At 51.9% G+C, this 20,996-nt stretch overlaps 6 protein-coding genes across 8 annotated transcripts; 4 read left to right on the top strand and 2 right to left on the bottom strand.

The window, feature by feature from the left end:
* Window positions 1–131: 131 nt before the first annotated feature.
* Window positions 132–1,784, top strand: LOC108158709 (glutamate-rich WD repeat-containing protein 1). Its single transcript, XM_017291249.2, has one exon. The coding sequence runs from the start codon at window positions 304–306 to the stop codon at window positions 1,672–1,674; it is 1,371 nt and encodes a 456-aa protein (XP_017146738.1). The 5' UTR covers window positions 132–303; the 3' UTR covers window positions 1,675–1,784.
* A 2-nt stretch (window positions 1,785–1,786) lies between these two features.
* Window positions 1,787–9,608, bottom strand: LOC108158704 (mismatch repair endonuclease PMS2). Of its 2 annotated transcripts, XM_017291243.2 has the most exons (8): window positions 9,405–9,608; window positions 9,190–9,349; window positions 8,987–9,130; window positions 8,359–8,927; window positions 7,663–8,284; window positions 6,928–7,611; window positions 6,608–6,861; window positions 1,787–1,921 (listed from the first exon to the last, which is right to left on the bottom strand). In XM_017291243.2, exons 1-8 carry the CDS (start codon window positions 9,510–9,512, stop codon window positions 1,808–1,810), a joined length of 2,655 nt encoding a protein of 884 aa, XP_017146732.1. In that variant the 5' UTR covers window positions 9,513–9,608; the 3' UTR covers window positions 1,787–1,807. The 2 variants fall into 2 exon arrangements, with proteins under 2 accessions (XP_017146732.1, XP_033247509.1); XM_033391618.1 differs by lacking the exon at window positions 9,405–9,608 and having other exon boundaries at window positions 8,987–9,149; window positions 9,190–9,280.
* On the top strand, window positions 2,234–4,223 carry LOC108158706 (solute carrier family 2, facilitated glucose transporter member 1-like). Of its 2 annotated transcripts, none has more exons than XM_017291246.2 (6): window positions 2,234–2,402; window positions 2,463–2,573; window positions 2,630–3,388; window positions 3,445–3,657; window positions 3,712–3,814; window positions 3,883–4,223. In XM_017291246.2, the coding sequence occupies exons 1-6, from the start codon at window positions 2,310–2,312 to the stop codon at window positions 4,161–4,163; spliced, it is 1,560 nt and encodes a 519-aa protein (XP_017146735.1). In that variant the 5' UTR covers window positions 2,234–2,309; the 3' UTR covers window positions 4,164–4,223. The 2 variants fall into 2 exon arrangements, with proteins under 2 accessions (XP_017146735.1, XP_017146736.1); XM_017291247.2 differs by having other exon boundaries at window positions 2,310–2,402; window positions 2,466–2,573.
* Window positions 4,270–6,069, top strand: LOC108158708 (solute carrier family 2, facilitated glucose transporter member 1-like). The gene is made up of 5 exons (XM_017291248.2): window positions 4,270–4,458; window positions 4,517–5,266; window positions 5,316–5,528; window positions 5,602–5,704; window positions 5,778–6,069. The coding sequence occupies exons 1-5, from the start codon at window positions 4,303–4,305 to the stop codon at window positions 6,032–6,034; spliced, it is 1,479 nt and encodes a 492-aa protein (XP_017146737.1). The 5' UTR covers window positions 4,270–4,302; the 3' UTR covers window positions 6,035–6,069.
* Window positions 9,609–9,730: 122 nt separating the features above from the next.
* Window positions 9,731–13,255, bottom strand: LOC108159406 (DNA replication factor Cdt1). The gene is made up of 3 exons (XM_017292647.2): window positions 12,981–13,255; window positions 12,114–12,757; window positions 9,731–11,475 (listed from the first exon to the last, which is right to left on the bottom strand). Exons 1-3 carry the CDS (start codon window positions 13,059–13,061, stop codon window positions 10,011–10,013), a joined length of 2,190 nt encoding a protein of 729 aa, XP_017148136.1. The 5' UTR covers window positions 13,062–13,255; the 3' UTR covers window positions 9,731–10,010.
* A 1,026-nt stretch (window positions 13,256–14,281) lies between these two features.
* Window positions 14,282–20,594, top strand: LOC117188173 (SRSF protein kinase 3). The gene is made up of 3 exons (XM_033391619.1): window positions 14,282–14,974; window positions 16,053–17,003; window positions 17,070–20,594. Exons 1-3 carry the CDS (start codon window positions 14,371–14,373, stop codon window positions 17,984–17,986), a joined length of 2,472 nt encoding a protein of 823 aa, XP_033247510.1. The 5' UTR covers window positions 14,282–14,370; the 3' UTR covers window positions 17,987–20,594.
* Window positions 20,595–20,996: the final 402 nt, after the last annotated feature.

The raw sequence follows: 20,996 nt of genomic DNA, 5'->3' as shown, positions 1-20,996 counted from the left end.
ATCGACTTGATATTACTACGCGAAAATGAGCTCTGTCGCTCTTGAGTGTGATTGCGATTGGTATGAGCTTTTTTATGGGATAAAAACTCATATTCACACTAAAAATAACTCAATATAGTTTAAAATTGGGATCTTCGGCAGTGCTGCTGTCATCGCTGTCGAAGCTGTTGAATTGAGTGAGTTTTTCCACTCGTTTTGTTTTTGTTTCTCACCGCTGGGGGGCGCTTCTGCGAGTTTACCAATGCACCACGTGCAGATCAAGAAAACAAGAAACTGAACACAAAAAACGAAGATAAACAAACCATGGAGTCCGAAAACGAAGAGTTGAGCATGGAGGTGGTGGAGCCGGAAGATGCCGAGAGCGACATAGAGCCGGACAGCGACAGTGGGTCGGAAGACGGCTCCGCACCGAAACAGCCCAAAGAAGTCTATCTGCCGGGCAAAACACTGGGCGAGGATGAGGAGCTGGTGTGCGACGAGAGTGCCTATGTGATGCTGCACCAGGCCTCCACTGGGGCGCCCTGTCTGAGCTTTGATGTCGTTCCGGATGAGCTGGGCAAGAGCCGCGAGGCATTCCCTATGACCGCCTACATTGTGGCGGGCACACAAGCGGCTCGCACCCATGTCAACAATCTGATTGTGATGAAGATGAGCAACCTGCACAGGACCCAGGACGATGAAGCAGAGGACGATGATGAGGAACTGGAAGACGACCAGGACGATGTGCCCGACAAGGAGGAGCTGAAGAAGCCACAGATGACCTGCGCCCTGATTAAGCATCAGGGATGTGTTAACCGTGTCCGTGCCCGCCGTCTGGGCAACACAGTGTACGCCGCCTCGTGGAGCGAGCTCGGCCGTGTGAACATCTGGAATCTGACACAGCCGCTGCAAGCTGTCGAGGATGCGCAGCTCCTCAAGCAATACGAACAGAACGAGACCCGTCCGGTGTTCACTTTTAGTGGCCACCAGCAGGAGGGCTTTGCGGTGGACTGGAGTCCCAGTGCCGAGGGTGTGCTGGCCACGGGCGACTGTCGTCGCGATATTCACATCTGGAGTCCTCTAGAGGACGGCACCTGGAAGGTAGACCAACGTCCGCTGGCGGGGCACACACAATCTGTCGAGGACTTGCAATGGAGCCCCAATGAGCGCAGCGTCCTCGCATCCTGCTCGGTGGACAAGACCATTCGCATCTGGGATTGCCGGGCGGCGCCACAGAAGGCCTGCATGCTGACCTGTCAGGATGCCCACGAGAGCGACATTAACGTGATCTCGTGGAATCACACAGAGCCCTTTATCGCCAGCGGCGGCGACGATGGCTTCCTGCACATCTGGGACTTGCGCCAGTTCCAGAGCCAGAAGCCCATCGCCACCTTCAAGCATCATACGGATCACATTACCACTGTGGAGTGGAACCCCAGCGAAGCCACAGTCCTGGCCTCGGGCGGTGACGACGATCAAATCGCTCTTTGGGACCTGGCTGTCGAGAAGGATGCGGATCAGGTGCAGGCCCAGGCCCAGAACGAGGAGGAGGTAAACAAGCTGCCGCCGCAGCTGCTCTTCATCCACCAGGGCCAGAAGGAGATCAAGGAGCTGCACTGGCATGCGCAGCTGCCGGGCGTTCTGCTCTCCACTGCCCACAGCGGCTTTAATATCTTCCGCACTATCAGTGTTTAGTCCCCGATAGCCCGATAGTCCGTGCACGTGTCAAGTCGTGCCTCCAACCTCCACTCCCGCTAAACCCACGTCTGCACTCTACTACAAAGCAAATAAACCATAAAACGAAATCTGTGGTTGCCGAGATTGCTTTTTATTGGGGCTTCTGGTGGGCCGGGTCTTCCGCCGCATCAGCATCTTCCTCCTCATCCATTAGCATCGTGATATTGATTAGATGACGCATGGTGGGGCGACCGTGCGGGCAGTTCTGCGAATAGAGATTCAGTTGGCCCATTATAAATTATGCCAGTCGGGAGGGGATTGGGCTATTTGTGGAGTGCAATGGTGATGGATGGATCGATGAATAGTGCACCCGCTGAGGCACTTAAAGTATTATCACCTGATAAAGTGAACAACCCAGATTATTACAACCCCCGCGATGCAGTCCGCCCCTGGATTCCCTTTTGATGTTTGGATAACTTTGGCAGCGGTTATCTCTCGGCGCCGCATAAACGTGCCTTAATCTCCCTGGGGGCCTGGGGCTCTGGTGCTTGAAAATGAAATATGATCGCAGCATTCCGAATGGAGCTCTTGACCAGCGTGATTCTTCCCCACAGAAGCCCCCATAAAGACCCGTTCCGCAAATCATCAACGCAATGGAAAAGGCAAAAGCCAGCGAACCCGTGGAGGGACAATCATTAAGTCAGGCAGAGGCACCGCTAATGGCACACGAAAAGAAACAGACCCAGGTGAGATGAGCAAATTCTTGGATGAATAGCTTTATTCACTAGGCCGGCGAATCCTTTCAGCAGGATCAGCCCAAATGGAGCTTTTCCCTCAATTTGGCTTGCGTTGGATCCTCGATTGGAGCAGCCTTGCCCGTGGGCTACTGCACTGGGGTCATGAACAGCCCCGCCGTGGTAAGAGGAGCTCTCTACTTGGAGGTTCCATAATCCTAAACCGTTATCCTCCCCAGCACATGCGCTCTTGGTGCAACGAAACTCTGATTGCGCGATATGATCTTCACCTGGGAGCCTCGGGCCTGGAGTGGCTCTGGTCGGCCGTCGTCTCCATCTTTCTGGTGGGTGGAGCCATCGGTTCTATGACGGGCGCATCCACCGCCAACCGCTTTGGACGCCGCGGGTGCTTCTACATATGCGGTATGCTACTCGCCCTTGGAGCCGTCTGCTTCGCTGTATGCCGCTTGTTGGTTTCCGTGGAGCTGCTGCTCCTGGGCCGATTGCTCGTGGGGCTGGCGGGGGGCCTCGTCACCGCCTTCATGCCCATGTACCACAGCGAACTGGCCGCCCTCTCCCAGAGAAGTACTCTGTCTCCGTGTTGCGCAATGGGCCTGACCGCAGGCGTGGTGGTAGCCCAGATCTGCAGCCTACAGTCGCTTTTCGGGGGGGCAGATCGGTGGCACATTGCCTTGTCCTTTTTTGGTCTGCTGGTACTGCTCTGCTATGCCCCATTCCGGTGGTATCCCGAGAGCCCCAAGTGGCTTTACATAGTCAAGGGCCGCAAGGAGGAGGCCAGACAACAGCTCCAGCAGTTGCGGGGCTATTCCTCGGACAGCGCGGCTCTGCAGGCGGAGCTAAACGAAATGGAGCTGGAGGCATCGGCCAAGGTGGAGGCTAGTGGATTCATGGAAGTGCTGCGCAATCCCCGTCTGCGCCTGCCACTCATCATTGTTTGCGCCTTTCTTGGTGGCCAGCAGCTGTCGGGTATCAATGCGGTGGGTGCTATCCTGCAGCATCTTTCGCGCATCATTAATGTTCTCTTGCCTTGCAGATATTCTTCTACTCTGTCTCCATATTCCGCAAGGCAGGGCTGTCTACGCAGGCGGCGGAGTGGGCCAATCTGGGTGCTGGATCCCTCAATCTGGCCACATCGATGGTGGGTCCGGTCCTGTTGGAGCGCGTGAATCGTCGCCCGCTGATGCTTCTCTCCACCTTCTTCTGCGCCGTATGCCTATTTCTCTTCGCCATGATGCTCTACTTCATTGTGAGTGGCCTTCGAATCCCCGAGTCTCGGAACTAATGTGTGCGGTTCTTTCAGGAGAGCTTTAGCTGGTTTGCCATGGGCTGCATTGGCTGCATCTTCCTGTACATATTCTTCTTTCAGTTCGGTGTCGGGCCCATGCCGTTCTTCATAGGAGCCGGTGAGATTGGGGGGGCTACATTTTTCATTTATCCTTATCCTTATCCTTTCTTCCTTATCCTTATCCAGAACTGTTTGAGGTGTCCCCGCGTCCGGCTGCCATGGCTTTGGGTAGCGTTGTCTACTGGGTATGCAATTTCATCATTGGTATGGCCTTTCCCACGCTGCAGAATGCCTGGGGCGCCCTGGTCTTCCTCCCATTCTCCATCACCTGCTTGCTGCTCTTTGGGCTGACCAAACGCTACTTGCCGGAGACTCGCGGCCGCGATCCATCCGAGGTTGCTCCGCTCGTCGCCGACGGCTTTAAATCAAAAGTCTTGCGCACTCGCACTGCGAGCCAATCTTCTTAGCCTAAGTCCAATATATTTTACATAGTCCCCATGTCTGAGCCAATAAATCCCACAAATTTACACCGCGAGGCGTCTATTGGAGATAAAATACGATTCTCGAGCATCTGGCTAAGCAGTTTCGTCCCAGCCACAAAACACGATGGAGGTGGTGGAAAGTGCCAGCTCTCTGGTGGAGCTCAAGAAACAGCCCAGGACCCGTTGGACGGCTCTGCTGGTGTGGAGCACTGTGGGCAGCACCATCGGATCCGCCCTGCCCTGTGGCTACTGCATGGGCGTCATCAACACTCCAGCTGTGGTATGTTGTCTTATGTTTGGCTGTACAGCAGCTGGACTACGAGTACATTGAATTCTAGCACATGCGGTCCTGGTGTCAGGCCATGCTCCTGGAGAACTATGGTCTGGAGATATCCCCTACAGCTTTGGATACGTTGTGGGCCCTCATTGTGGCCATCTATCTGATTGGCGGGGTCCTTGGCTCAGCCTGCGCTGGCTGGGCGGCCAATCGCTTTGGACGCCGCGGCTGCTTCCTGTTGAGTGGTTCCCTGCTGCTCCTGGCGGCCCTGATGTTCCTCAGCTGTCGCTGGCTGCGATCCGTGGAGCTGCTTCTGCTGGGCCGCGTGGTGGTCGGCCTGGGCGGGGGTCTAGTCAGCACGTGTCTGCCCATGTACCACAGCGAGATTGCGGAGCTGCCGCAACGGGGCACGCTGGGAGTTTGCTGCTCCGTGGGCTTCTCCATTGGCATGGTGGTGTCCCAGATCTTTACGCTGCAGTCGCTGTTCGGCGGCGAAGAGCTCTGGCACATTGCACTCAGTTTCTACGTGGTCTTCATGGCGGTGTGCTATGCCCCATTCCGCCTATACGCGGAGAGTCCCAAGTGGCTGTACATCGTGAAAGAGCGGCGTCAGGAGGCGATCCAGATGCTGATAAGGCTGCGCGGCACTGATCTTGGCATAGAGCAGGAGATCCGCGCCATGGACGACGAGACTTCCGTCAAAGGCACAACACGCAGTCTGGGCGAGGTTCTTGGCGATCCAAAGATGCTGCTTCCCCTCGTCCTTCTCTGCTCGTATCAGGGCGGTCAGCAGTTGTCCGGATGCTCAGCGGTAAGAGGTCCGGATATCCTCTGTCCTATTGAACATTTGTCGTTTCCAGATCTTCTACTACTCCGTTTCAATTTTCCGCAATGGAGGCCTCTCAACGAGCGCCGCAGAGTGGATGAATCTGGCCGCTGGCAACGTCAATCTGGCCACCTCGCTGATGGGTCCCATTCTGATGGCAAAGTTCAACAGACGCACCCTGATGCTGCTGTCCACTGCATTTTGCGGCCTACTCATGTTTTCCTTTGGCTGGATGGTAGAGTACACTGTGAGCTCTCCTCTCCATCCGCATCCTCGCAACGCAAGCAATCTTCATACTTCCTTTTTATTTGGAAATGTAGGCCCAAATTCCCTGGCTCTCGTATGGCACAATGGCTAGCATTTTCCTCTATCTGATCGCCTTCCAACTAGCCCTGGCTCCGATGCCCTCGTTCATTGGAGCGGGTAAGTAGTCCGAGGTTTGGCTGTCCTCCCCTCTCCTGTTTAGCGATTGCTTAATATTTTCCACTCTACGCAGAGATGTTTGAGGTTCCCTCCCGTTCCGTGGCCCTGTCCATTGGCAACCAGGTGGGCTGGGGATGCAATTTCCTCGTTGGTTTCCTGTTTCCCGCCATGCACACACTGCTGGGCTCCTATGTCTTCCTGGTGTTCGCCCTGTGCAGCTTCCTGGTCTTTCTGCTGACCAAATTTTACCTGCCCGAGACGCGCGGACGCGAGGTCTCCAAGGTGGCGGAGTTGGTGTCTAGAGGCTTTAGAAGTAAAGTCCTACAATAAAGTACAATATATATTCATACTTAAGCAGAAGAAAACCAGATTCGTTTCTACTCTGCCAGACGAATACCATGGCGGGAGAATAGCGGACACGAGGGCTGATAGGCAGCTGATAGACACGGCCATCCCTGCTGATCTAGACGTCCTGTGGTGCTTGGTCGTGTCACTGATGTTGATGGCAGGCATTCCAGGCTCTGCCTGTGGATGATGGCCCGCTCTGGTCGCCGGCTCCTCATCCTCTTCAGCGGAGTCCTCTTTCTGCTGGGTGGTGTGTTCCTGTGTTGCCGCCGGCTGCGATCTATGGAGCTTCTCCTGATCTGTCGCCTGGTGGGGGCCTTGCCTGCCACCTGATGCCATTGTATTTCAGCGAGATTGCCTCCACATCGCAACGTATGCCTTTCTGCCTTTCCCCTCCCGTTCTACCGTAGGGGGTCTTGGATTTTTCTAGTCTCACTGTTTACACCCCCCGAGACGACGCGGGGACGGGAAATCTCCGAGAGTGGTGAATTGACATCGAGCGGATTTAGGAGAATATCTCAATGGATCAACAAAAATATTTTATGTCCTCTTGCTTACCCAGGGCTGTTCAATTTCCCCCATTTGGGTGATTAGCCGCCTCATGGTGGTCGTCCTGTTCAGAGCCGTGCCAATCATCACGGATTTGCGGCAAGCGCGAGAGGCAAACATCGAGCGCACCCGCGAGGGTCGGCAGATGGTGCCCTCGGGGGCATCCTGCAGCATGAAGATGAGCTCATCGATGTCCTCCTTGCCGAATTCCCACTGTCGGCTGTAGGGTTTGCCCAGCAGTCGCACCTTCTTCGTGGCGGGAGCTGCAGGTGAGAGAGCGTTTTAAAGAGAAACCTGCATCCGCATACACATGGCCGATGGCCACTCACCCTCATGATTGATCTCAAATTTAAAGCCATTCTTCTCGAACACTGGCAGATGGTCGATGAGCACCATCTCGTTGACCGCCGTCAGGTCCAAGGACTGGGGCACAGTCAGACGCTGATACTCTAACTGGGTGCTTCGTTGAAGTGTCTCGAAGTTGTACTTCTCATCCGAGGCGTGCTGGTCAACAATGAATAGATCGTCCTGCAGCTTGACAATTATGAAGCCCAGGTTGAACTGCCCAATAATGTCCATGCGGGCAAAGTCATCCTTGGCGATCTCCCTCTGCAGTTCGTCTTCCGCCTTGTTGTTCTGATTTGGGTTGATTTCGCTTTTGAAGCGCAGGCGCTGCAGCTTAGCCCTCGTTCTGCGCTCCTTCTGCTGCTGCTCTTGTTTCCTTAGGCTGTCTGCAATCTCCTCGATTGTGGTCCGCAGCTCGCCGCTCTTGTAGTTAGCTGGCGGCTGCTCCTCGCCACCGTCGTCGCCGCCATCGAACTCAATGCGCGTGGGCAGCTCGATGTGATCATCATCATCGCTCTGATCCATGGTGCTGACAGTTTCTTGGGAGCCCTGGGAGCTACCGGCGGGTTCTGGCTTGGGCTCTGCAATGCTTAGGCGACTTTTTATTGGTGTCAAGACCTTGCAGTCAATGCGGGTTGCCTTGGCTGGCTGCGTCAACAGGTCGTAGGCTAAGGGAGAATCAAGGTGAGTAAAATGGGGAGACTCTCTAGAATGCTCACCCTTTGACTCCGTCTCCAGCTCCTTGAGGTTCAAGAAACTCTCATCCAGATTGGCCTGCTCTTTGGTCGGCTTTGGCGGCTGATCGACAACATCCTCCTCCGATACTGAATCGCCTTTTGAACTCTGTTGTTTGGGCGAATCTTGGCTGAGGAAATCCTGGATCTTTTGCATTTTCATGGAGCGGGTGGCCAACTCCTCGCTTTCGGCACACCGCCGCTTGATCGGAGCGGACGGAGCAGTGCCCTGAGTGTCTCCCGTGCGGCGCCACTGGGTGAGCACATCCATGAAACGCTGAGAGGAGCTGATGGGAACGTCTTCCTCTTCATCCTTCTCCTCGCTGGCCTTGCTAGCATCCTCGGGCTGGGGCTTCGGCCTTGGCTCCAGCATGCTCACAATGGTTGTGTTCTGCATTTGGAATGTGGATGGTGTCTGCCCAAAGGTCTCCAGCAGAGACTTCTTCAGGGCCAGCAGCAGAATCCTCTCGTTGTTGAGCAGCAGTTGGCGCTTGTCGGGGGTTAGGTTAACGTCCACGTCGGAGCGGGCCGTGATAATGTTGAGGTAGATAAAAGGCTGCTGCTGGACGTTGTAGCGATGGTAGGTCTCGTTGATGACTTTGGCTATCTTTAAATTCAGAGAAAGCGGAGCAGAGCATAAGCAGAGTGTGAGAACACTCCCTTCCGGTATGATAAACTCACATTCTTGGGATCGCAGGGTCTGGCGTTGACAAAGAAGAACTGGCGATCTCTGCTGGAGCGGCCTGCCCCATGGCGACAGCTGGATATATAGCCCTCCAGTCGAAAGTCGGCCTGGTTCAGCCGCTCCACATCCTCGGCGCTGAACTGTGTGCAAGTCGTGTCAGCTGCATCCGCGGAGGACTCTAGCTCAGCCCGTAGTCCGACCTCGCTCAGTTGGCCCTTTTCGAAAGGGGACTTTAGCGGCACAATGTCGGCCACTTGGCGTGCCCCAAATATCGCGGATATGTTGGCCAGCACATCCTGGGCGCCATGTGTTTGAAGAACCACCGTCTTGGCGCCCTTGGGCGTCTGATTGCTGCAGATGATGCGCACGCCTTTGGTCACCAGGCAGTAGGCCTGCAGGATCTGACACATCTTGGCGAACTCCTTCTTGATGTTGCGCGTAAAGTCGCGCCGACGCACGGGCAGGGTACTAAATAGATTGGTAAGAGTGACGGTGGTGCCTACAGCGCGGGCACAAGGCGAGCGCTTCTTGATCTTGCCATCGTGGTCGAGTTCCACTTTGAGACCTGTCATTGGGGAACATTAATCGTGCAGAGTTTATGCCGCTAAAGATCCGGACACTCACCAACATCGGTGGACTGGTGGCGCGTCTGAATGGCCATGTCGGACAGGGCGCAGAGGGAACTGAGTGCTTCCCCACGAAATCCAAACGTTTCCACTCCCAGCAGGTCAACGAATTCCCTTATTTTCGATGTGTGATACTTTGCAGCTGTTGGAGAGATCTTTTCCTACAATTTCTTTAGTGTTTGCCTCGAGGTTACCACTTACTCATTGCCTCCAGATTGGCCTCCACCACGCCGCTGCCATTATCACTGACCTCGACGCCTTGCAGTCCCTGATCCTTCATCTTAATCTCCACCAGTGTAGCCCCTGCATCGATGGAGTTCTCCACTAACTCCTTGACAGCCACAGCCAGACTGAGCACCACCTAATAAGGGGGAAACCAAACAATAAATCAAACAAAACCAATTCAAGAGATGTACCTGGCCGGAGCATATTTTGTGCACAGTATCCTTGGAAATGGCTTTTATCTGGCCGGATGCAGCTGTGGTGGGTGCTGGCAGCTCGACATTCTCTTCTTTCTCTGCCATTTCTTCGCTTTTATCGACTTAGTTCATAGAAAAAACAAATATAATTTCCTATAAAATCTGGCGCGTTTTTTGGCTAGTGTGACCATATAATCTTCATATACGATTAGTTCCAGAAAAATAGACAGGTGATTGATAGTGGCGCCACTGTGCACTGTAGATATCATGTCAATTGTGCAATCCTTCCCATTAGAATGTAGAGAATTTAAATTAGCAACATATCCAGCAAAAACATTTATTTATTAACGTATTACAACATGAAAAAAGATCTTAATAGTTATATAATGTGATGAATCGATTGCGAAATAATTGTCAATTATTTAGTGTGAAATGTCAGTGTGATATAAGAATAACAATATATATAGGTGTAGGGTATAATCTGGTTTCAATACAGTATTTGCTAGCTAAACATGTACTTAAAGATATAGCTGGATGTGGCCACAGGGTCAATGATGGGGAGACTCTTAAGATCCGTTACGGTACCGGGTTCCGTTCCAGTTATCAGGTGCTCTTTCCATTCGCGATGCTCTCCAGCTTCTCGATGATCTTGTTCATGTCCATGTCCTTGGCGACCTTAACATACATGGTCTTCCGTACCTCGTGGAAGGCTGCCCACGCGGGAAGCTCCTTGGCGAGGAGCTTCAGGTGCGCCTCAATTTCCTGGGGCGTGAGGTTGGCCCGGAAACTGTTCTGGATCTTCTTGATAATTACCTCGAGGGTGAGCACCCCCTTGCGCTCCGTCACGAACACGTTGCGTAAATGTCGCGCCAGTTCCGGCAGGCGCGAGTACTTGGTTGCCTCCTGGTCCTGCGATGGCCGCCTTGTCATGGCTTCCAGGGCTTTAGCCGCCTGCTTGGCCCGAATCTTTTCGATCAGCGACTTGGGCAGGCCCTTGAGCAGATTTGAAGTAGCGTCTGGGACAGGGCACTCTTTCACCGTGGGCGTGGCAGTAGACGTTTCGGGTATTGCATTTACTCCTTTTTCCTTTCCTTCTGTTGTTGCTGCTGTCTTTTGTTGTGGGTCCGCTTCTGGAGGCTTTGAGTTGGCAGTAACATTGGTTACAGCAGCAGCAGCTTGCTTGTCGGCCTCCACCTTGGCCTCGTAGCGGTCCATCGCTCTCTCCATAGGCGTGGCGCAGTTGAACAGATTGCGAGCCGTCGAGAGTATGTCCTTGGCCGAAGAGTACTTCTCCACATTCGGGGGCTGGGGCAGCGGAGCCAACTCCACCTCTGGACAGTTCTCCAGCTCGAACTGGGGATGCCAGCGAGTCAGCGCCTTCTCAATGAAGATCGGGGGGTCCAGTGAGCGCAGGAACTTGGCGTGCGCCTGCTTTACACGATCGAGCAGAAGGTTCTGGAATCGATGCATACGCGCCGTCATGACGTGTGGATTCATGGACGTCGACTGGGCCGACGCTAGCACATCGTCTTCGTTGATCTTCTTGTGGCGCTGATGCGGCTGCGTCTGCTCCTGCACCTCCTCCGGTACCGGCTCCACATTGGGGCTGATCATTAGCTGGTAGTAATCCGCCTTGGACACCGAGCCAAAGTTCCGCATCTTCATTTGACTAAAGATGAAGGCCTCGGGATAGACAGCCTTGATCTGGGCCAGATGCAGCTCGGTAAAGTTCTTGCGCAGCATTCGTTGCACAGCCGGCTTCAGCTTCTTGAACGTGATGCACTCCTTGCGGTTATGGAACATGGCCACCACCGAGTCCAGGCCCTTGAAGACGTCCAGCAAATACCGATACTTGTACGGCAGCGGGAGCTGCCCGGCCTTGCTGGTCTCTGCAAGGCTGGCGTAGCGCTTGTAGGCCGGCACCTCCACCAGCTTGACAGGCGACCCATTCTTGGCCGGACTGAAGTGCAGGCGCTTGGAGGCGTCCGTGTGCCGCGGCGACATCAGCTCATGCTTGTCCGGTGTGGGTGGCGGCAGTTTGGTGGGTGTCTTGAAGGTCTTCAGGGGGCTGCAATGACAGGGGATGGGAAACGATCATCAGTTCCTATTCGAAACAATTCCTATACACACTTAGGCCATACACTTGGACCCACCCCAAATGGGCAGGAAAGCCGTTACAGAAAAAGGTTCCTGCTACCTGAGGTGCACGCACATTCCCATGCAGCAGACGATCCTAACAAAGGATACACATGGAAGAAAACAACCCCCGAAGGGGAAAGCGAGAGGGAAGGTCAGGCCGGAATGTAACGTCGGCGAAGGGTAAACATAGCACAGCACACATGCATAGCTATGCACACACGCTGCTGAGGGCAACATAAATTCAAGTACACGAGAATGTTGTATCATAGTGATGGCTCGAGCAAGTCGTCAGTTACTCTGCTGGAGAAATGCCATTTCAGCAATTGGACGCTTGAATAACAGAGACTCGGAGCGACCCAGAGCGACCTCGATTGCAGCAGAGACAGCAACAATTTGGCTGGGCTTTTGGCGTTCGGTATTGATGTTACCCGGTTTTTCGCTGGCCAGCTGTACTCTACTCTGGCGCTGTTTACGCCGATTCTAGGCCACAGCAAACAGTTGGAAATTATTGTGGAAGGCAGCAATGCCATCGGAAATTTGCATTACTCCTATTCTTGTGCTTCTTACCTTGTCAGCACCTCTAGCTCAATGGTGTCGAACTCCTTCAGCTGCACGGACAGGCTCGCCTTTGATGGGGAGGGGCCGGCCTCGCGGAGTCGACGATTGCGCTCCTCCTGCTCCTTGCGCTTCTGCTCGAGGGCCGCCTTGCGGGCCAAGACCGCCTTCAGCTCCTGCATTTTGGCGCTGCGCGAGATCTTGTTCTTCACTTCATCGAAGGTTAGCTGGCGTTTCAGGTCGCTATGCTTGATGGGCGAGGCAGCCTTGAGGATCTGTTTGGTGGGCGTGCGCATGCCCCGTTGCATGTTGTCCGCATTCTGTTGGCTAGTAATGGTGAAGTTTACTTTTGGCGTCTGCTCGTTAACCGGCAGCAGCAGTTGCTCCTCGTCGATCTTGGTGGCCGCCTGCTTCCTGGGTGAGAGCGTCCCCTTGCGAATGAACTGTACCAGCTTGGGCTGCTTGATGTGGGGCTCCAGCTTGGCTGGCTTCTTCTTGGTCGCCGTCTCTTGAGGGGTGACAATCAGCTTGGTGCTGCGACCTGAGCGGGTGCGCATCCCGCTGGCCGCCGCCTTGAGGGTGTCGATATCTGCATCTTGGGCCTTGGCTGGGGCTGGGCTTTGCGGCTGGGCAGACTCCGCAGGCTCCACAAGACGCTGCAATGGGCAAAAGAGTTTCCATGAAAATAAGATTTTCGAAAATGGCCGCAGGATGATGCCGCAGTCGCACCAACACACACACACACACACACACAGACAAACTCAATAACAAACGCATACGGGCACAAACGAATGCAATTACAAGCGTCGGTGCAGATACAAGAGTATCTGATCTGGAAATCTTGGGCACTGTGATGGTCACGTTTTTGGTCCAACTTACCCGATTCTTAATTGTGATAGCATCATCGAGAGCGGCGCGTTTGCGATTAGTAAAAAATGCTGCTACCGATGGCTGAGCCATTTCTTTGTGGTCTGATTTATAGTTGCAGTTTAAATTTTATGATTATTTCACTTTTGGCACGTCCGGTCTTTGCTTCTTATTTCACTTATTTTTTCCTTTATCAGTCAACACGCGTCGTGCCACAGCACTGCTCAAATTACAAATGGGCCACGACTTTTCTCAAGATGCAATTTCCCTCCAAAAATTATTATTGCGCCAAAACGCGGGCAGTGTTTGAAAGAAACGATTGAGCAGTGTTAGAAAGTGCGCACGATATATCGATATATATCGATATATCGCACGAAGTATTACAAGGTGCCGAACAGCAAACAGCTGATAGCAGCAGGGTTGTTTTAGAAAAAACTACTATTGCGGAATTTTAGCTGTGTGCGTGGAATTGCACGTTTTTGACTGCATTTTCGAGCGTTTTGCAATGTTTGCGATCCGAAGTGCTATTGGATTAGTATGTTAAGGCGTTCGGAACCATGTAAGTTGGCCATAATCGACCTTTCAGGGCAACAAACGAGCTGCTGGCAAACTAATCACTGCGCAAAAATGCTTATAAAGTGTGTACCAACCATAGCCAGCGGAGAAAGCGAGTCGGCAATAGACACCTGGCTGGCTTTCGCAGTGTGTGAGTGAGCAAGGGCTAGACCTTAAGCAATAATGACGTTCCTGTTTACGTTACGTCGTTTACTAAGTGGCAGGCCCTGTTTTCGATAACACACAACACACAGCAGAGCAGTAGTCGACGACTGATTGTTTGATTTTTCCATGAAATAAAACATACATTTTTATGCCAAAATAGTAAGCGATTGACTCTTTCATAGTATTAAGCCGAAGTGAAGACTATTTGCTGTGCAGTTGGCATCTGATGCCCACATTCTCGTGAGCGTTCAATGTGCTAATTTCGTCCCGATTTTTCGTGCAGAAATCCAGTTGTCAAAGCAAAGGCAAACGGCAGACGCAGAAGCAGCGGGAGAAGCAGCAGCAGCGGTGTCAATTTGGAACAAGTGGGAGCCCCGAGGCAAGTAGACGATTCGGTTTTTTTGTTGTTGTTGCTCGCTTTGACGAAACGAAAGCCCCACCATTTGGCTCTGGCTCTCTGGGCCTGGCTCTGGTTTTGGCAAGGCGTGCGCATACAGCAAAAACACAATACAAGCGTAAAACATTGTACATTGCCTTATTGAGATCTGTGCACGTTGTTTCTTCTTCTTTCCCTTTTCACTCCGCACAACAGCTGTTACATACACACACAGTTACTGCCACAGCCACACACAGTCGGCGGAAAAAGCAAAAATAATACGCGAAAAGCAATAGACAGAACATCATGAACGCCAAAGCTGACGTCAACCGACGCGTTTTGACCATTCAAGCGAAGAAGAAGCGTCATAAGAACAACAAGAAGCGGGGCAAGCAGAACGGTGTGGTAGCTGGGAATCCGTCACAGGAACCGCAGCAGCAGCAACAGCAACAGCAACAGCAACAGCAGCAGAATTCCCAGACTGAAAACTGTGCTACGGCAGCAGCACCAGAAAATGCTAATAATAGCCCCAGTAAGCCCGAAGTGCATCCGTCTGGCAGCGTTGGAATCGCACCCGCCGCTGTCACCACATCCTTTAGTAAGGCCACAGCAACGGCCACATCCACGTCAAGCGGCGGGTCGGGCAGCACCCCAGAGACCCCCAACCACTATCAGCCGCCGTCGCAATTGCAATCGCAAATGCAATCACAGTCGAAGAACAAGAAGAGCAATCACAATCAGCAGCAACAGCAAAAGCAGCAGCAGCAGCAGCAGCAGCAGCAGCCGCCGCGCAGCTCCTCGAACGAGTCGTACGAGTCGGAGCTGAACAGCGAGAACGAGGAGCAGGAGCTGAAGGAGGACTACTGCAAGGGTGGCTACCATCCAGTCAACATTGGTGACCTCTTTCAGGGTAAGACTGGCACCTGTTTGCACCCCACACCACACACTCTACACTCTACACTCCCCAAACCCCATCCGAACACGAATTGGGTTTCGGGCTGCTGTCCTGTCATTTCAACCGTGGTAACCCACAACGCCACCCATTCCCAGTTGGGTGCTCAATTAGATGCCTGGCTAGGTGGCCATATTGGCCTTTCGAGCAGGGCCTCCGCCCCAAAAACCGATTAACAACAACAACAGGTTGCCAATGGGTCTCTGTGCGAAAGCTTTCCCACAGATAAATCGAATTCTATCCGTGCGTGTTGCTGTGCCCTTTTCAGGGGGTGCTTTTCCGTTGAGTGGGAGGGGCAGGGCAGCTCGTGTTGTGACAACGGCAACAACAGTGACAGTAAAAAGGGGCTGTCACCGTTTTTGACATCCACCCACAATCCTCTCGGATGCATCCACTCTGCAGCATTTTCCTTCCGAACGAAAGCGCCGCCCCCCGCAGTCGTCATCACGGATACTCCTGTCAGCTGCATGTTTTCCCCAGCAAATCCATTTGCCTGCCCAGCAGCTCTGACAAAAGCTAATCCCAGTCAAACTTTCAACAACATTGCGATAAAAGAGCCTGATAACGAAAAACTAATGTCTAAACGAGCGCCTTATATTGTTGCATATGCCTATATGTGAAAACATTCCGCCCATCTTTCAGTCGTGCTTCACGATGTTGCAAAAACCTCAAAAGTAAAAATGGAACGTTTCCCTATATTGACAGCTCCCAGGCCTGGGCTTTAGAATTGCTTCACAGACTTTGCTCGTTCAAAATCCCTTAAAGGTCCACCCACAGTCTGTGCGTTCCACAACCAGAGGGGCGTAGGCTGACTGCTGACGGACTGCGTTTAATTGAATTTAATCCAAGGGTAAACGATGGAGAGTAGTCTCGCTCTCGCGATTTAGTCGTGGAGTGGCAGTGGGGTGATTAAAATGGATTTGCTGCCATCAGAGGCGAATATTTGTGATTTCATTTTTCTGAGTGGTTGTGTTGTGCCCATTTTGAACTTTAACCCTGAAGAACAAACAGCATTAATTTCATTATCGCTCCCCAGGTCGCTATCATGTCATCCGGAAGTTGGGCTGGGGCCACTTCTCTACCGTCTGGCTGTGCTGGGATCTGCAGGAGAAGCGCTACGTGGCCATCAAGATTGTAAAGTCGGCGCCGCATTTTGCCGAGACGGCCAAGGATGAGATCAAGATACTCAGAACGGTGCGCGAGACGGATCCGTCCAATCCGCGCCGCCAAAAGACCGTCCAGATGCTGGATGACTTCAAGATTAGTGGGGTAAACGGGACCCACATTTGCATGGTGTTCGAAGTGCTGGGCGACAATCTGCTGAAGCTCATCCGCAAGTCCAATTACCGTGGCATACCACTGGCCAACGTAAAGGCCATTACGCGCCAAATACTGGAGGGCCTGGACTACTTGCACACCTGCTGCAAAATCATCCACACAGACATCAAGCCTGAGAACGTGCTGCTATGCGTGGACGAGCCGCATGTGCGCTCCATGGCCACGGAGGCCACCAAGCTGTACTGCATGAACTCCAAGATGTACCCGTCGCTGGTCAGTCGGGCGCCCAAGGAGTATCGCGAGCCCCAGATCACCGGCAAGATGAGCAAGAACAAGAAAAAGAAGCTCAAGAAGAAGGCGAAGAAGCGCATGGAGCTGTTCAAGAAGCAGCGGGACTATCTCGAGCAGACCGGACAGCCAGCTGCAGACGCAAATGCTGCTGAGGACCAGGCGGACTGTGTCGCGAACCACAATGCAAATTCGGTGCAGAATGGCGATGTTGCCATCTCCGATGGAGAGGAGGACGTAGACGTGGACGTAAAGCTGGAACAAGATCCAGAAGAGAACGACGGTGATGATGAGGATGTGGCTGTTGAGCAGCCTGTGGTGCCCAAGCAGGAGACGGAGCAGGAAGAGGAGGCCATCAGCCACCAGGCACCGGGAGATAATACTGAGAAAGCCAAAAAGAAGAAGAAGCGAAAGAACAAGAGTAAGTATCTCGCTTTCCCCTGTCGATACCTATTAATTGTCACCTCTTTACCCCTTCCTGGCTCAGACAAATCCAACCAGCCGCAATCTCAGCAGCCTCAGCAGCAATTTGAGAACTCGACGAGCAGCGGCGACAGTATCAATGCCGGAAAGAGCGGCGTCCACACCAACGGCAGTAGCAGCAACAGCAACAGCAATAGCAATAGCACAGTTAAGGGACAATCAAATGGCGCGGCAGACGGCAAGAAGATGCCGCTTCGACCTAAACAGGAGAAGCAGCAAGAGCAGCAATCGTATCAGCCGCTGAACAACAACAACTCCAGTTCGAAGCAGACTTCGAACAGTAATTCGAAAATCTCAAGCAACTCAATGTCGAACTCCTCGTCGGCCACCAATGGACCATATTCCGATCCGGGAGTGCCGCCGGCGCCACCACCGCCGCTGTCAAAGCACAGGCCGAAGCGTGAGCCGGCTCTGGAGGAGTGCAACGTGCAAGTGAAGATTGCCGATCTGGGCAATGCCTGCTGGGTGGATCGCCACTTCACGGAGGACATTCAGACGCGGCAGTATCGATCACTTGAGGTGATCCTGGGCTCGGGCTACGACACATCGGCAGACATCTGGAGCACTGCCTGCATGGTCTTCGAGCTGGCCACGGGAGACTATCTCTTTGAGCCACACTCCGGCGACACGTACTCCCGGGACGAGGATCACTTGGCCCATATCATAGAGCTGCTCGGCCCCATACCCCGTCACATCGTGTTCCGCGGCACCTATGCCCAGCAGACGTTCAGCCGGAACGGGGAGCTCCGCAACATAACGGGACTGAAGCCCTGGGGTCTGATGGATGTGCTGCTAGAGAAGTACGAGTGGCTGAACAGCGAGGCGGAATCATTCGCCTCCTTCCTTAAGCCCATGCTAGAGTTCGATCCGGCAAAGCGAGCCACCGCTGCGGAGTGTCTGCAGCATCCGTGGCTTAGATAAGATACGATGCCACCTGGTTGTTGGTTGCGTGCCACCCAGCCAGCAGCTGATGGAGCAGGGGCAGTAGGACTAAGAGAGGCAGGAGCAACCTTTGTAGAGTCATCGGCATCTGTGGCCACATTGGCCTCCATTTCATCAATTGCGTCTACATCGGCTGCAGCTATGGCAGCGCTCAGAGCTCGTCCCTATTCGGTAGCACCGTTCATGGCTGTCTCAGCACCGCCCACACCTCATCCACATGCGGCTAATTCAACATCCACAGTCCGTACAGCGCCGGCCACACCCATGCGACGCCGCATCATCAACAACGACGCCGAGCGGGATGTTTTAGAAATGCTTGATCTAAATGTTTCCCAGATGGAGGAGTCACAGCCATATCCGAAGTCCAAATCTCAGCGCATTTTCTGGCGTAAAGCGTTACGACGCGTCTTCCAGCGCCGCAAGTGACATCAGCTGCGGCGTCGACGACAGGACTTGCCCCGTTGGCATCGTCCCGCCCGTCGCTGCCGGCGTCGCAACCTGGCCGAGCGTGTGCGTCGCATCTGCGCCTGCTGCGCCTACGGCCAGATTCTGCTGCGGGCCGCCCGCGTTGCCCTACTCAGCTGCATCCGTTGGCGAACGCGCGGCAACATACGCAACAGCAACTTCTACTTTAGCAATCACTAAACACCACAGCCAACATCAATCAGCAACCAGCGACCGACGGCCAGCAAACAGTAACCAGCAACCAACAACCATCAGCCAGGAACCACGGAAAGGCGCTAATATGCCTGATCTACACCTGCTCCCACGTGAACCAATTTGAATTATATCGTTTAATGTTAATGATGAGATATCCATTCGGTTTAGTTTTTAGATATGCCAGGTCTTTATTTATTTCCTGTGTTGTACATCGACAATTAGACTATTTTCGTTGGTACATAAGAAATTAAACACTGTATTACTACCTAGACCTACACTCACTAATCCTGTACATAGGACAGCCGGCACTTTGCCTGGTCGGTGCTCATGTCCGTGCCCTTACCCGTACCGTGACCCCATAATCGACCATGCACCATCCAACTTGTTGACAGAAACCCCCACAACATGAATCACTTAATCGCAAAGGCCCCAAGCAACTATACAATATATAGATAAATGTCTATTTGTTAGTGTACATTTAGCCAAGAGGCGAATCGGCAAATGTAGCACACGAGTAAATAGCGAGTTTATAGCGAACATAGTTAATTGAACTAGAGTCCATTGGTCTGAAAGGGCCGAAAAGGAGTTTTTTTTTATTAGCATATGTCGATGGAAATGTACATGGGAAAGCATTCATTAATGAGCTGAAAATAACAATAATACAAACGTAGCTAATTGGTTTATCGTCGGTTGAGAGACCGTCTGAACAAACTGAAATCAAGCCACGAGCAGTAGAAGAAAAAGCAAACCAGAACTTCAAGAGCACTATTAGAAGCACTACCAACAAAAAATTAGGTTACAACAGCCACAAGTGAATCCAATCTTACATCTTAAGCGGAACTAAGTAGTATGCAAAAGAATATCAATGTAGCTGCCACTAACAAAATATTGTTCAACATTTAATAATAGCGCAAGAAACACAATTAAGAAACACTAATTAAACAAAATATCGGTAGAGAAATATTCGAAAATCTCACAACCAACACACACACATCCACACACACACACACCATTTTGACACACTTACGAATACTAAAAACACTAAAGTCATGATATTTCAATCACCTCCTCTCCGCATACACACACAAATGCAAATGTATCCCAAAAGGCCACTTTAGTTAAGCCTAGAACTGAAAATGTTTTGGGCAATAGATATGTACGATACGCGATATGACATGTGATGTGATTGGGTGGAAAAGTTTATCAGAAATGCCTAACAGCAGGTCAGCTGGGAGATTGTTCAATGTGTCTGTGTGCATAACTGACTATTTACTGTATACATACGAGTACATACATACATATATATATATGGATAAGTGGCCTTATTAATTCGATTCTCCGCACCACACCCAGGCACCACCTTCACACACACACACACACACACAAGACTCGCTCTCAAATGCACACTTAGATGCTGATACCGATTAAACCAAGCCAATCACAATTGAAGATTTCTAAACAGAAAACCTTATCGCTAAACCGATTTTCCCCTAAGAAAACTTAAAAAAAAAGAGAAAATATTGTAACTGGAGGCCAGTAAGCTAATATCAAGCTAAACTAAACTTAAAGCAAGAGAGAAACGATCCCTAATTGTTAGCCGCAATCAAACTACGATGTCATCAGATTAATCATTAACGGAAATTAAAAATATCTTCGGCTGGCCGATGTTACGACATGCATACTCTTTGAAATCTCTTTAAATACCTCGGAGGTGGAGAAGTAGGCAAAGTCCACAAGGAGAGGACCCAAGATGAACAATTCTATTCGATTCCGAACCAGAATCAGGAACCCAGCTGCCGGATCGCAATTCCAAAATGCTCTCACGCTTTCAAAGAGTATGATTATGAATTATACGATACGATACATAATTTATTGATGTAGTTATAAACAAAATAAACAACAAAAAATTACACAAATTGGAAAACAATCGACAGAGTGGAGTGTGTCTTTCTTTCTTTATATGGATAGCTAAATGTTTTATTCAAACTCGTAAATTCCACCAAGATGCAGAGACGGCCATTGATTGGAGCAAAAGACGACAATTTATAGCCACATAAAAATCACAATGGCACACAACTGCTAAATGAATGGCCCAAAATGGAAAAATCTTTGTCCTGGACATAGACAAACATTCGGAGACGTGGCCGGATGCAAGGTCCTGGCACCTTCAAGCTCCTCCCGAAATACATCACTTTTTGTTTGTCATTGGGGCTGAGCATGGAATTGATTTTGAATACATACGAGTACTCGTATATCCTGAGAAATGTCCAACCCGAAGCAAAGGACAGTCATTAAATTCAGAGCACACATATCTATCCGGGTTACACTG

The sequence above is a fragment of the Drosophila miranda genome, chromosome 3, assembly GCF_003369915.1.
Source record: "Drosophila miranda strain MSH22 chromosome 3, D.miranda_PacBio2.1, whole genome shotgun sequence".
Taxonomy (NCBI): Eukaryota; Metazoa; Arthropoda; class Insecta; order Diptera; family Drosophilidae; genus Drosophila; species Drosophila miranda.
This window is presented reverse-complemented; position numbering and strand designations above follow the sequence as displayed.